Raw genomic sequence first — 15,498 nt, forward strand, 5'->3', positions numbered from 1 at the left:
AAAAAAAAAAAACAATACATAATAACCAACTGGTGTCATCCTCAGATAAGCTTACATTTAAGCTTCGAGGATGAAAGGGAAAAAAAATTAGTTCTCATCCAAGATGTATCATACGTAACCAAATGCATGTAATGTACGTATCACAAGAAAACCAATGCATGTATTATATGTAAACCAATGTACGTATTGTAAACATCACATGTAAACAAATGTAATTAATGTATCATATGTAAACAAATGAATGTAATGTATATAATAACTGTAACAAATGTATGCAATGTAAAAAAAAATATATATTTTAAAAGTAAATCATGAGTTTACACAGCATGTTTGTGAAAATAAGGACACATAATATTCAGATTGCATATCTGTAAATACTGTTGTGAAAAGTAAAGGAGCCAAAAGAGATCCCTGTGGTACTCCTTCCAGGATTTTGCGCCAAGTTGAGATGGTGCCATTTATTTTTATCTGCATGGATCTGTCAGTGAGGTATGATTTTATTAGACGGGTAAGGTTTGTTGGAATGTTAGCCTGAATGAGTTTATAGAGTAATCCTTGATGCCATACCTTATCAAAGGCCTTGGCAATATCCAGAAAAACTGCAGCTGTGTGAAGGTTCCAGTTGTATCCTTGAGTGATATGCTCCACTAGTCGGTGTATTTGTTGCACTGTGCTGTGCATACGGCGGAAGCCGAATTGTTCGTTTGGAATTATTCCTATTTGGTCTGATTTTTCTTGTAGTCTTGAAAGGATAATTTTTTCAGCAATCTTTCCCAGGTTGGAAAGCAGGCTTATTGGACGATAGCTTTGCGGGAGTTGCGGATTGTTTCCTGGCTTTTTTATTGGTATGATGTCTGCTGTTTTCCATGCAGAGGGGAAGTGTTGTATCCTCAATATTGCATTGGTTATGTTAACCAGGTGCATAATAGCCTTTCTAGGAAGTAATTTGATGATTCTGTTAGTAATTCCATCTGGCCCTGGAGCTTTTTTGTTGTTTAGATGTTTTATGATGTTGGTTATTTCAACTGGAGTAGTGGGGGTGATGCTGGCTGGTTTGTCTTCGGACTGACTTAAGGTACGCTTGACCTGCTGGTGGACTTTATATATGTGGGTGATGTTTATATTATCATATGACGGGCTGCATTGTTTTTCTAGGTTTTCTGCTATTGCTTCTGCTTTTTCTTTATCAGTGTGCGCCGTTCCATGAGCAGTTTGCATGGGCGGTAGGGGATTGTGTTTAGTGCGCAGAATCTTCAGAAATTTCCATATTTTCACAATCTACATGGCGGACATTCCACAGAACCTGAGGACTACCATCACAGCCCTATATGCTGACGACACAGCCATAATGACAAGATCTCTCCGCCCACACCTGGCGATCAGTCGTCTCCAGGATACTATCACAAAGCTAGAGAAATGGTTCTCCGACTGGAGGATACAAGTAAACCCCGTCAAAAGCTCAGCTATACTGTTCACCAGACGCAAAGCCTTCATCCAAGATGATATTGAACTTCTCGGAAAAAAGATACCATGGCAGACAGAAGCCAAATACCTTGGAGTACAGCTAGACAAAAAGCTAAATTTCAACAGCCATATCAAGCTCATAGGCACAAAGACATCCAGAACCATAGCCCAACTCTATCCCCTGATCAATCGCAACAGCAAATTGGATAAACGCAACAAGCTGTTATTATATATGATGGTAATTCGACCAGTAATCACATATGCATCCCCGGCATGGAGTCACACATCCAAATCTAACATCCAGAAACTACAGAGGATACAAAACAAATGCCTGCGGATGATCTTAGACGCCCCATGGTTCGTCAGAAACACGCAGATCCACAGAGAAACCGGAACCCCTGACATCCGTTCTCTCCTTCATGACCATGCCGAAAAGTTCTTCAGCAAGGCACATTCTCATCCCAATCCACTAATCAAACAAGCTTCCAGTTATAGTGAACATGACTATCAAAAACACAAAAGACCCAAGGCAATCCTGCTTTCAGCAGAACAGAGCTAATTCCATAGTTCACAAAGTGCGAGCATAAGTCTCACAACCCCCCCCCCCCCATCAAGCTTCTCCACACAGATAAAGGGGAAAATAAAAAGCATTTTATGCTTCACCCAGCAAGCCAGTAACGTTGTTGTTGTTGTTGTTCTAATACTGTTGTATAATCACACCTTTTCAAACTTGAAAAAAAAAAAAGTAACCCACAACATATTACATGTTGTGGGTAATATTGTACAACTTATGTAACTCTGAACAATATAATTGTAAATTATTATTATGATTGTTATATAAAAAAAAAAACTGTTATCATCATTACTATTTAAATCTCATTATATGTAGCACAAAGTGCTGAACCTGTAAAATAATATACTGAATAGTTGATCATTGTACATATGTAAATATTTGAAAAAAAAAAAAAAAATTACTATTACAGGCGACTCCAGGGAGTCCTTAGATTCATCGAGGGAGGCCCTAAACATCATGTCCACACAACTATTCGACATTCTTACAGTATCTATCATACCTTGCCTTGAACTCACTCACTGTCATAGCACCCACAATAGACTCTGGCAGCTTATTCCATTCATTTACCACTCTACAAGTAAAGAACCCAGCTCTAACACCCTTGTTAATCACACTCTTGCCCAGCTTCCATAGATATCCCCTAGTTCTACCACCACCACCAGGCCTGTTCTGAAAAATATCCTCTGAATTAAGCTTATAGAAACCCTTCAGCAATTTGAATGTCTTAATCATATCTCGCCTTTTCTGCCTATCAACCAATTTCTGCAACCCACAAATATTCAACCTGTTCTCATAAGGTTCATTGCATAGACCTGCTATCATCTTGATCAGTGACCCTTCCCATAATGCTATGCATTATGGGAAGGGTCGCTACCCAGACCCATTTCGACCTTTATTGAGGTCTCTTCAGTGGGAGCCAGACCCAGCGGGGATACCAAGGTTGAAGCTATGCAGAACTCATATTTCCATATGCCAGTTGCCAAAAGGTATCACACCCATTGGTGGATTAAGGATAGTTGGGGCCCCTAGGCAAATTATATTTGGGGGCCCCAAAAAATAATAAGAATAAAAAAAATAAAAGTTAGGTGGCAAATAAATGAAATTTTGTACTTTTGAATTTTTTGAACTTCTGGATTTTTCTGCCTGTTAAAGAGTTAAAGGATGATAAATAATAAAACTTTTTATTTTATTTATTTTATTATTGTATTTTTTACTCAAATAATCTCCTCTGGGATTATTTGAGTAAATATTCAAATAATGAAAACACGAAAAGTCACACTAAAAAGTTATTTTTGAAAAAAAAACACCTCATTTTTACACGATTCAATAACAAATAAAGTTAAGGAGCAACCAGGCAAAACTTCCTATCTCGGCAATGCAATCAGTTTTCGTGAGCTCGAAGCTGTCAACAGCGCCGTGCGCCGACATTGGTAATGCGGTTTAATTTAAAGCATAGATAGCGCCCGCTGTTCAAAGTACAAAATTCAAAGCTTGTCCACTAGCACCGACATTGGTATTGCGGCATTATTTAAACCATAGATAGTGCGTGCTGTTCAAACTACATATTAAAACGTAATAATTATTTTGAAAAAATTTTCGCTTAAAATAATTAAGATTTTTATTATGTTTACTGAAAACATTAATCTATTTTAAAACACTATAGGAAAATGTCTTGGCTTGGGCCCCCCAAAGCTTGAGGCCCCTAGGCACGTGCCTCATTGCCTTAATGGGTAATCTGCCACTGGTCACATCTTATTATTAAATTACTCTGGATTAGAGAAAGATGTTGGAATTTTTTCCCCACTTGGTTAGACTATAAATTATATGTTTAGTTTAATCCTTTATTAGTATTAGTATTAGTATTACATAACACCTCCAGGGAGTCCAAAGACTCATCAAGGGAGGGCACCTGCTCTACAACTCTCTGTCTCCACTACTCCACTAATCACAGCTACCTTAATCATCTACACCAGCGCCACTCTCTACTGCCGACCACCACCGCTATTTTCATAGACAATTACAGATATCCATGCCCACGGTGGGATTCGAACCTGCAGCCTTTTGGCTGGAGAGAGCAAACTTTGTTTGCTTACACTTATCCAAATGTAAGCAAACAAAGTTTGCACCTGAAGTATCTTCAGGACTGGGGAAACTCGTGGCAAAGGGGGACTAAGTTCTCATCACTTTCCCCAGCCCTGAAGATACTTCAGGGGCAAACTTTGTTTGCTTACACTTGGATAAAGGATTAAACTAAACATATAATTTATAGTCTAACCAAGTGGGAAAAAACTTCCAACATCCTTCTCTAATCCAGAGTAATTTAATAATAAGGTGACATAATAATAATAAGGCAACTGGCATACAGAAATATGAATTCTGCATTGCTTCAACCTTGGTATCTCCTCTGGGTCTGACTTCCACTGAAGGGACCTCAATAAAGGTTAAAGGTCTGGGTAGTGACCCTTCCCATAATGCATAGCATTATACATGTCTGCAAAGAGATGTGCTTTGCATTATGGGATACGAAGGAAAGTGATGAGAACTTAGTCCACCTTTGCCACGAGTTTCTCCAGTCCTGAAGATACTTCAGGCTCAAACTTTGCTTGCTTATACTTGGAGAAATGATTAAACTAAACATATAATTTAGTGTTCTGGTTTCATCCTAACTTTTGTTCTATCTCCATCCTAACTATTTTTTGTAAGTCACGAAAAATAAGGACTTATTTCAGGAACTAGAAAAGAGGAAGACCAACTAAAACAAACTGGTCAGAGAATAAAAAAATATAAAAAAACTTATTTTCGGTGCTGAAAACTGGAGACTTTGAACACTCTTTCATATCTGCTCTAACGATCCTAGAAATATACTATAAATAAATCTTTTAAACATTTAATTTTATTAAATAAATAAATTATTAAATTAGCAGGATGAAAAATCTGAGGGAAAACTACATGTATTTATACTGAACACACATACGCGCACACACGAACAGATTTGTAGCAGACGGCAATTTATTGCTTGAGATGAACTCAACAAGTGTAGTAAGAATGGGTGCGAGTATTTGGGTCTGTGGAATGAGTTTTCAGGAAGAATGGATTTGAATAAGAAAGACAGTCTACACTTGAATGTGTTTGGTATCAAGAGTTGCGAAAAATTATAAATTACCATGAGATCTAACACAAAGAGTCAAGAAAACTAGAATTTAGAATTTAGTCAGGAAAACTAGAATACATTCTGACCATTCCTCAATTCTTGAATGAATTGAGGAATGATCAGTATGTATACGAAAAAGCGATCATGTTATATAACTGTGTGAGAGGAAATGTGCATTATTATGGAAATGATCGGTTGCCGCTTATAATCAGTGATAGTCTTGGATCAGCTATCTCTGATTTCTGATTGGCTACCGGTGGAGAATGAAGCACCCTATATAAGGGAATAGAATGCATTAGCTGATTTTTTTATAATGAGGAAAAGACTATTGTGTGTTCGTCCAGTTCGTACTTATTAAGCAAATGCAAGAATGTTAGCCCAAGCAACGCATTACATAAGAATAGAGATAACTTATTATGTCTGTAAACGAATGCCAGGAGTATCAGAAACAAAGGAGTGGAGTTTGTTGCCTTGGTGAACATGTTGAAGCCTCAGATCGTGAAGGATATATTTTTTTACGTATTTTTTTACGAAGGATAGGAAAGTAGAAGAGCGGTGTACTGTTCCTCTCCTAACTTGTTTGATACTGAATGGTTTTGAGTGCAGTTAGGATAGAAAGATATGACTGTAATAGTAACAATGTTCCACATAGCAATGAGTTTGAAGCCATCTGGTGTGAGGTGCAAGACAATTTCCTCAAGCAGCATGTGATAGAAGAAACTTGATGTCGAATGTTAGATCCGATTACAGTATCAGTGGGGGTTTTAGTTAAAGACGTGACTGTTCTGCCTCTGGTTGGTAATAATAATTATGCTGTGCTGACTTGGCAAGTGGCTACTTTTATGGATGTGCCATTAAAAAAAAATTGCATGTCAAACTACAAAGGAAATTATAACCAACTAAGGAGTATGCTGGGTTCTGAGCCATTGTAAAAATTGTTGGATGGGAAAGATATCGACAGTGCCAAAATATTCAAATGATACAATAAGACTAAATGGTAAACCACTCAATATATCTATTATACAAGTATATGCACAAACAACCACATATGATCAGCAAGGGAATCACTTTCATGTCCAAACACCGAAGAAAGACTTTTTAATAGTACAAGGGAGTTGGAATGCAGAAATCAGATTAGTTCTAGGAAGGAAGGAATTTTCTACCTTTTGCCATCCCTTCTGCATTAGGAAAAACAAATGATGGGGATATACAACTGATAGAATTTGCTTTGCAGGATGATCATACCATAACTAACACTTTTCACACATAAACAGTCACGAAAATGGACCTGGATCTCCCCAGATGGAAGACCAAAAAAGGCTTATAAAAAGTAACTATAAAACTTGTAGAAATTCAGCAAGAAATAATTTTCTCACTGGTGCTGACATTGGAAGTAACCATAATTTAGTCAGTAACATTATGTTGAAATTTGGATTTAGACTCACGAGAAAAATAATAACACACAAGTTTAACCCTACACAAATCAAATCAAACAACACTAAAGAATTACTTGAAAGAGATCTTACTTTTGCTCTTTCTGAAATCCCTGGAGACTCTTTTGATCTTCATACCTCTTATCAACAGTTTTCAAGGAGAGTTATTGAAGCAGCTGAAAATATTCTAGGATGAACATGCAGTATTAATAAACCTTGGATTACTCAAGATTACAGCTTTGTGATCAGCGGAGATTAACACCGATTGGGAACAATAAACAGTATAATTATCTGAACAGACACTAAAATGGATAACTGAGAATTTAAATACTCTCTCTCTCCAGGGAATAACCAGCAAAAACCTCACCCTGCCTGAACATTGCAATAAGGCTGAGAATTATTCAAACACAACACTTCCCAATTTCATATCAGAAACGTTGTTTCCATTATCAAGAATTTTTGTGCGTACTTCTTTAGTTAGTTAGCACATGATGATACAACAGCAGTGAGCCCCATACAGGCAGGTACAGCACCTTCTCATGAACCCAATATAAACCTGTTGGTTTTAATGTATTTTTGTCTGTAATTTGCAAATTCTGACCATCTTGCATGGTTGCAGGAAATAAAACAAGAGTTTCTGGGAGGGAAACCCTATCACCTCCAGATGAAACTGGACCTAACTCACCTTCAACTGAAAAGCCTTGATAAAGGCTCTTTGCATCCTAAATGGGATTCTAACCCAGGTTCAACCAAAGGCCATCAGCGAAAACCGAGAGTTGTGGGATTTATGCTTCAACAACACCAAAAAACAACATAAAACCATCTTGAATTTCTGTTGTACACAACATGAGAGCATTAGTTAATGGTTATATTATATATACCTTACTCGGATCCTCAGTGTTTCGACAAAACTTACATTTACCTTTATCTTGAAATTCAGAAAACAATTAAAGATGCGTTCGTTTTAATTTTTTTAAATCAAATCTTCCGTATTGGTATAATCAGAAGGGGATATCATATGATGAACCTCGGGAGTGAAATTCATCTAATCCTTTTTCAATGTTATTCCAGGAATTTAGTATATGAATCTCAGCTAATATCATTCCCATTTCCCTACAAGTCTGATTTCTCAATTTGGACTGAATATTCTGGGGAAAAACTTTAACACTGACATTACTAGGCATAAAGTTAGAAAAAGCATTGTATTGGTTTACCCTAACAGTGCACAAAAAATTCAGCCCTCCCTTGTCCAATCTCTCATTTAAATATTTTTTCATGATGAAAAACATAATTTAGAACATATAAGTAAAATGTACTTTTGAGAGTCCTGGTTCGTAAAAGGTTCCTTCAATAATTTCCCCATCTTTTTTTTTCTTTATTGGGTAAACTACAGGATGGCTATTGAGAACTTGGTGTATAAAAATCTTGCTTGTTTTTCATCCACCACGATATACTTAGTGAAACTTAGCAGTTACCACTAAGCACTACTACATCACCTACTTGAAAACCAAGTTTTATGAGTTGTACTTCGAATGAATATTGATACTTCCAAATGAGGTCTGCGATATGAATTGTAATTCCTGCTTGAGATCTCTCAATACGTGGATATGTTTGGAACTGTCCTAACATGTGATCCAAATTAGCGCCTCCGTAGCGCAATTGGAAGAACGGCGGTACATTGCGCCCTTCGATTGGAATAGGCCTAAGTTCGATTCTCGTCGCGACGGGAGGAATCTTTATCTGGTCGATTTCAATCGATGGTGAGTTAGCCGATCTCATACGGAGGTAGCAGGGTTTTTTCTCCCGGAAACTCGGGTTTTTCATCCCGCATACATACAAATCGGCCCTTCAGAACACACGCAATTTACAGACAAAAATTACTAGTTGTGGTGGTGTTGGAGGTGGGCGGTAGATGGCGTTGATTCGTAGTAGAGGTAAGGTGTAGAGACAGTTGAAGATGTCCTCCCGCGATGAGTCTTCGGACTCCTTGGAGGTATCAGGAATAATAATAATAATAATAAATACTAGTTGTTGTGGTGGGAGGTAGGTGGCGCTGATGTACTTGATTGGTAGTAGAGGTTCAGTAGTGGTGGAGATGGAGAGTTGTACAGTGGGTGTCCTCCCGCAATGAGTCTTCGGACTCCTTGGAGGTGTCACGAATAATAATAATAATTTGTAATTTTTTTTTCCACGTTGCGATAAACCGCTTGACAATTGTGGCTTTCTTTTGGTTGCTGTTTGTATATGCATGGACATTTTGCTATGGAAAAATTGCCGGAGTTTTCTATTGTAAAATCCTTACCTTAATCACTGTTTACATAACAAGGGATCTTATCTCCTTGAAAAATAAATATAAAAGCTCTTAAAACTTGAATTTCGGATTATGTTACAAAGGGTACACACAGGCGCATCATGAAATTACCTCAGCAAAATAATTCAATTTAGCAAAAGTCCATTGAAACGTATGCACCAATGTTGGCACTTGAATGCAGTTGCGATCAATTTTCTTCTTATTGATTTATGCTATACATACATACATAGGTTGAGCAGGAAGCCATTCATTGAAAACTTATCTTCATAATTTCTGTAAAGCAAATGCACTTGAAAAATTGCCAACAACTGGTACAATCCTGTACTACTGGACTACAGCAGTACTTTCGTATGTCATGATGGGTTTGAAGGCTATTCTAACGTCATGAGATTTCAGAAGATTAGCAATTTTTTGCGAAAGTCCACCTACAAAAGGGGTGGAAATCGACTCTCTGTAATGAATGTTATGGATTTGTTGTGGAGAGGGATTAGAGAGTAGTAATCTTTATGCTATTTTTTAGGGTATCCATTGCTGATGAATAGTAGGAGGATAGAATGTAGTTCTTCTGTTAATGTTCTTTCATCTCTTATATAATAGAGATCACCCTCTTTTTCAGCATATATACAATGCCCAATTTTTGTAAAATAAAATATGGTGCAACGAGGAGAAATGTAGATAACGACCTGTGTGGGTCGGCTTACTATACATACCAAGAGAAATACCTCTGTCTGCCTGTTTAATAAAATGATAAAAACGTCTAGAAAAGGTGATTTCCCTTCATTTTCAAGTTCAAAGGTGAATTCGATTTTACGGTGGGAGTTGATAGATGCCAGAAAATCATGCCATTCTGCTACACTATTTCCATATTCTGAAGATGTATTCTACATATCTCCACCAAATTGACGGTTAGGATTTGTAGATAACAATACATCTTTTTCGAGCTTTTCCATCAATAAGTAAGGAGAAACTAGCAGAAATTTCTATCGCACGAACAGACATTCTACCTAGTCTGGATATCATCATCAAATTTCTGACATGTACGCTCAAGGGGTGTACAGGATATTATGATAGTGCTACATGAAAAACTTACATCATTACTAATTTCCTATCTACAATTTTCCTCCAAATCAATCGGTTACCTGCCAAGACTCCATCATTATCAGATCTTATATTTCTATCTTCTAAGGCACTTTTTACTTATCAATCCACCTATATCTTCCTCGTCCTCTGGGTATTTTTCCTGCTAACCTGGTAGAGAACACTTGTTTTGCTAATCTTTCCTTTCCCATTCTGTTTAAGTAAACACCTGAGATTAGCTCTGCTAACACATTCCTGGATGCTAACAATGTCAAGTTCTTTCCTAATATTCTCATTTTTAATATGATATTGTGTAGCTCACTGGAAGTGGTACTTGCATCCTCTGCGCTTGGTCGCTCGAAGTCAGACTTAAGTTCAAGTCTACTCGTCGACTGGAAGAACTTTTTCTAAACCTTTCTTCGACCGATTCCCGAGTTAGTCGATCTCTTTGCATGGGAAAGCAGGTTTTTCCTCCTGGAAACTCAGGTTTTTTATCCCGTAAACTCAAGAAAATCGACCGTTTTATTCACATTATTTCAGACAGTAACATATCTTATTAGAGTTAGGTATCAAGAGATAGCAGCACTTGTTTTCTTTCCTCTTCAGCAGTGGCTACTATAATTAGTGATAGACATAGGCCAGCTATCTCTAATTGGCTACTGATGGAGATTGAACTGCCCACTCAGTCTCCAAAAGCTAGATAGGGTATAAAAGCCTCGCCTGCTCCCTATAAGGGATTGAAAGGCATTAGCTGATTTTTTTAAAAAAATTTTTATTACCATTGATGTCATCTGTTCATGCCCTTAATCTTTCTCAAGTCTCATAGACTCTAGACTTTGGTTAAGTGTTTTATTTCTAACTCAGCTGTCAGATACATAAACTAAAATTGATTTGAACACTGTCTTTTATACAGTTAATTTAGTGTTTTGACTAATTTCTCTATTATTCCATATAACTTTATTCAGTTGACTTCCCATACCAGATTTCGTTGATTCTGTCGTCTATCTCCATATTAAATTTACCATCGTCATTAAAAATCGAGCATAAGTAGCTGAAAGGTTTTTCTTGTTTATACGTTCTCTATTCACAATGCAGTTGATATTTTCAATGCTTCTATTTTCATTGTCTTTGTCTAGTTATTTCTGACCTTCATACCATATATATTATAACAGTTATTCAATTTAGTAAGAGAATCTTGCAGACTTGTAACGGATTTATTTAGAAGTATAACATCATCCGCATGAAGCAAAGATTAACATCTCCAATTTTCATATCAGGTTTAATACCACATTCTTCATAATGTATCCATATAGATAATATTCATCCTTATCTGACACCAGATTTAACATTAAACTACCTTCCTCTACGTCCTTTAATTCTAACTGCTGACTTACCACTCAAATAAGGACTAGGTATTGCTTGATATAATGCCCCATGGATACCATATAACTGTAGCGTATTGAATAGCTTCTCTCTTGGTACCTTGTCATATGCCTTTTCCAGATCTACAAAACTTAAATACAGATCTTTGTTATATTCCCATGATACTTAGGATCAGTCAAAGATGTATAACTGAGAGACCTTCACATAGTCTTTAAAGGAATGCAAAGAATCGACCAGGGTTGCTGAGCTAATGCCCAATCCACACCCTTCTCGTGGTACACCCTGTTACTGAACGAACGAGGATGGTTTGGCAATTTGGGATTTAGCCGACCAAATTTATTCTTATTGGCTTAAACCAAAATATAAAATGATGATTAGTCTGGATAATTTATCGTAATTTATTTACGAATGTTACTGTGGACGAACTTATGATACTTATAATCTGTTCCCTCAAGACATCTTTTAACTCTATAAACTCTCTATCTCAACTCAAATTTTTTCCGATGGAATGGAAAAATCTACAAACTTTCAGGCCTTGCAATGGGAAGCTCTCTATCTCCTGCCTCTATATATGATGCAGATTTATTCGTGGAAAAATTCGAAAAATATGTATATGTATTGTTATCTACAAATCCTAAACTGTTAATTTGGTGGTGATATGTAGACATCTTCATAATATGGAAAACAGTGTAGCGGAATTACATTATTTTCTGACCTTTATCATCTCCTTTCACCATAAAATCAAATTCACCTTTGAAATTAATTACATTTTTGCATAATTTTCCCACTAAAATCTGCCACCTGAAACAAACATTGAACCATTCCAGAAAATTTAACTAGAAATGTTATACTAATTTCTTTCAATTTTACCAAGTGAAAGAATTACTATTATCATTTGAAAAGGATTAAAATTAAAACTGGAAAGTTAAAACGAAAAAATAATCTTTCATTTTAACCGATCTGGAAAGATTGTTTTATATGAATTCTACCCATTCTCAACTTTCATGTGCATTCAGTAAACAGAGTAGTGATCATAGAAAATGTGATGATACATATCGTTTCCTAAACATACGACCCTCGTAAACAAGTAAAAATGATATCCTTGATTTAAAGGAACTTGTGTTCGAATTCCGCATGGGATGCGAATTATCTTTAATCGGATTTTTTTGAATTGAAGGTGGATTCGGCACTCTTTTCACTGAAAGTTGGGTTTTAATTCCCACAAAATTCCGTTTTTCGGTTTTAATTCTTGTAGTAACGAGGTCACACTGTTGTGGGAATGGAATGTCCCTTGACTTTACCCAACATTCCAATTCATTCCACAGATGTTCAATAGGGTTGAGATCAGGGCTCTGTGGAGGCCAATCAAATGTGGTGATGGTCATGTCCGCAAACCATGCAGTTACAGCAGCAGCCTTATGACAGGGTGCATTGTCTCATTGAAAGAGACAATGGGCAGTTACATAGAAACGCCACAAATAGGAAGCATTGCATTATTCAGATACCTGTTGGAGTTCAATGTTCGTGGCACCACTGAGGTGCAAGGCCAAACCAGGAAAAAAACAGGACCATACATCACACTGACAACTCTGAATTTCATAGTTGGGGTTATGCACTCTGGTAAGAGATGTTTACCGGCGTCCACCACCTCCACACCTGTTCGTCTGATGGTATAGCGTAATTCATCACTCCATAACACAGCATTCGAAGCTTCCATGTTCTCACTGTACATGCTTTTTGCACCACTGAAGACAATGCTATATGTTGGTTTGTGTAATGTGGGACGTGCATGTTGCAGATCTTTCATGGAAACCCATGTTGTGAGCCTCTGTTCACAATATGGGTTTCCATGGTAGGAATTTTTTTTTTGTGCAGATTTGCATTCCAGTTGATGTTCAGAATTCTGCATTCATGTCAGTCAATGAATGGTGGTTTTACATATTATTCCTCATAGCACCCTGCAGTCACATTTGGTATGTGGTGGGTCAACACTGTGGATGGCACTTGCAGAGTTGACTCTCTGCATTCCCATCTGTTTAGTTGCATCCCACTGCAACTAATTGTTGCAGCGGGATGACCCAATTCGTCAAGAATTGGGGGAATGTCTATTGACTCCTTTCCAGGTAGTGTAATTGCTGTTCATCGACTATCGGCGGCACCTCCTCCTTTGCCATTGCTTTCGAGTTCTGGATGATGTTACTTTCATGAGAATTAAACTTTTTATGAACCGCTCTTTCAACATCTGTATATCCTACTCAGTGTTTATTATTACAGCAATCCCTCGATTAATGCGCTTGATGTATTCTTTAACACTTTCATTGCCAAGCAGAAAATTGGAATTTCGTGTGGTGGCCAAATTTATTATTTTTTTTTATTTAGTTAACGACGTCCACGCGATAACGCGTGACCGGCCGTTTGGTGAGAACTCGCATCGCGTGATATCGTTCATTGCCACGCTGAAAATTGGAATTTCGTGTGGTGGCCAAATTTTTTATATTTATTTTTTTTTTTTTTAAATTTAGTTAGCGACGTCCATCCGATAACGCGTGATCGGCCGTTTGGTGAAAACTCGCATCGCGCGATATCGCTTGATTGGCAATGAACGTGTTAAAACGGGCACATTAATCGAAAACGCACTAAATGAATATAACCTATGGGGAAAAGTATAATTCGTTTCTCAAATTTCGTTTTTGATCCTTAATTTATTTTTTTTTATATAAAAAATTTAGGGTATATCTCAGGGCCTAATTACAGAAAAACCATGAAGCTGAAAGACAATAAAACATATTGCTGGCCTGGTTGGCCGAGTGATTAGCATATCTGCTCTCCCGTCAAAACGCTGGGGGTTCGAATCCCGCCGTGGGCATGGATGTTCATGATTGTCTGTGAAAGTATTAGTGATGATAGAAGCGTTGGATGATGAAGGTTGGTAAAGTAGTGAAACGAAGAGTTGTATAGTAGATGCCCTCCCTCCATTAGTCTTTCGACTCCCTGGAGTTGATGTAATAATAATAAAAATAATATTCAGAATATAAATTTATTATTCTACTTCCTAACAAAGAATTAAGCTAACGTAGTTTGAGGGGCATTCTCTTACTTTTTTCATACAACTGATGGTATGGCCCTATTGCCTCTTCCACTACTGCAAATTTCACTGCTTCTCTCTTCATCAGGGTCAGCCTCTGTACGAAAAATATATTTAATTGTTTCTGTGAAATCTATTTGGGCTTGTCGGTGATTAAATTTTCTTCATGTTCTTCAGGATCTTCCCGTTGTGTATCTAAATTTAGCAGGTCGGAATCACTCAATTTCTCACAATGAGATTTAACTTTTAGATTCATTTGAAAAGCCTCTAAAATCATTTGTCCAATATGGGAGAATGTGCTTCCAAACGGCTCGCATATTGCTAGCAGTAATTTCATTCGACTTTGCGACTTTATAACCAGACTGAGATTTCTCTGATTTGGCCAGAAGAATCTTGGAAAGCATCCGCTTCCAAAAAAGACTGGTTTCATCAACATTAATTATTTGGTCACAACAGCTCCCCCCTTCCACAATTTTCTTCAAAATCTTTGAATAATTTGTGGCCACCTCCTTATCTGCACTTGCAGCTTCGCGTGTGATTCGAACATTACGTAGGCTATTGGAACACTCAAACCACCCAGCATAGCGTAAAATTCTTTTCCATCATTGATAGCCGTTTCTTTTAAGGTTGCAAATGAGACTTCATACTTTTGATTTAATATGGTCAGTGCTTAGTGGGATCCGTTTTTGGTTACAAATCTTCAATCCATGTAGAAAGAAGTCTCTCTAATTCAATCGTTATAATATTTGATTTCGAGTGCATGCATGATGAACTTGAAGCAGTATTACCTTTCTTTGTATTCGGCCGCTTTGCTTAAAATTGCTCTTATAGTTGATTCACCCATTTTTGTATTCTTGTCCTATCTTTGCTCTGGACTAGCTTGTTCATTTTTCTTTATTATTTCAAGTTTTTCTTCCAATTAGATTACTTTTCGAATCTTTTTCACACTTACACTTTTTTTTTGCTCACTAACTCTTTTATTCATGATGAAAGGTTGAGAAAGAAAGAAAGAAAAAAAAA

At 37.0% G+C, this 15,498-nt stretch overlaps 1 protein-coding gene across 1 annotated transcript in view; it reads right to left on the reverse strand.

Annotated features, from left to right (window-relative positions):
- Positions 1 to 13,125, reverse strand: part of LOC150095718 (carbohydrate sulfotransferase 1-like) — a 64,197-nt gene extending 51,072 nt beyond the window's left edge. The window contains exon 1 of the mRNA XM_090409946.1: positions 13,029 to 13,125. Coding sequence (XP_090266072.1) covers positions 13,029 to 13,125 — 97 coding nt within the window. The remainder of the gene's footprint in view (positions 1 to 13,028) is intronic.
- Positions 13,126 to 15,498: the final 2,373 nt, after the last annotated feature.

Source organism: Typopeltis vanoorti, chromosome 20, assembly GCF_054136105.1.
Source record: "Typopeltis vanoorti isolate ZY-2024b chromosome 20, IOZ_Tvanoo_1.0, whole genome shotgun sequence".
In the NCBI taxonomy this organism is placed as follows: domain Eukaryota; kingdom Metazoa; phylum Arthropoda; class Arachnida; order Uropygi; family Thelyphonidae; genus Typopeltis; species Typopeltis vanoorti.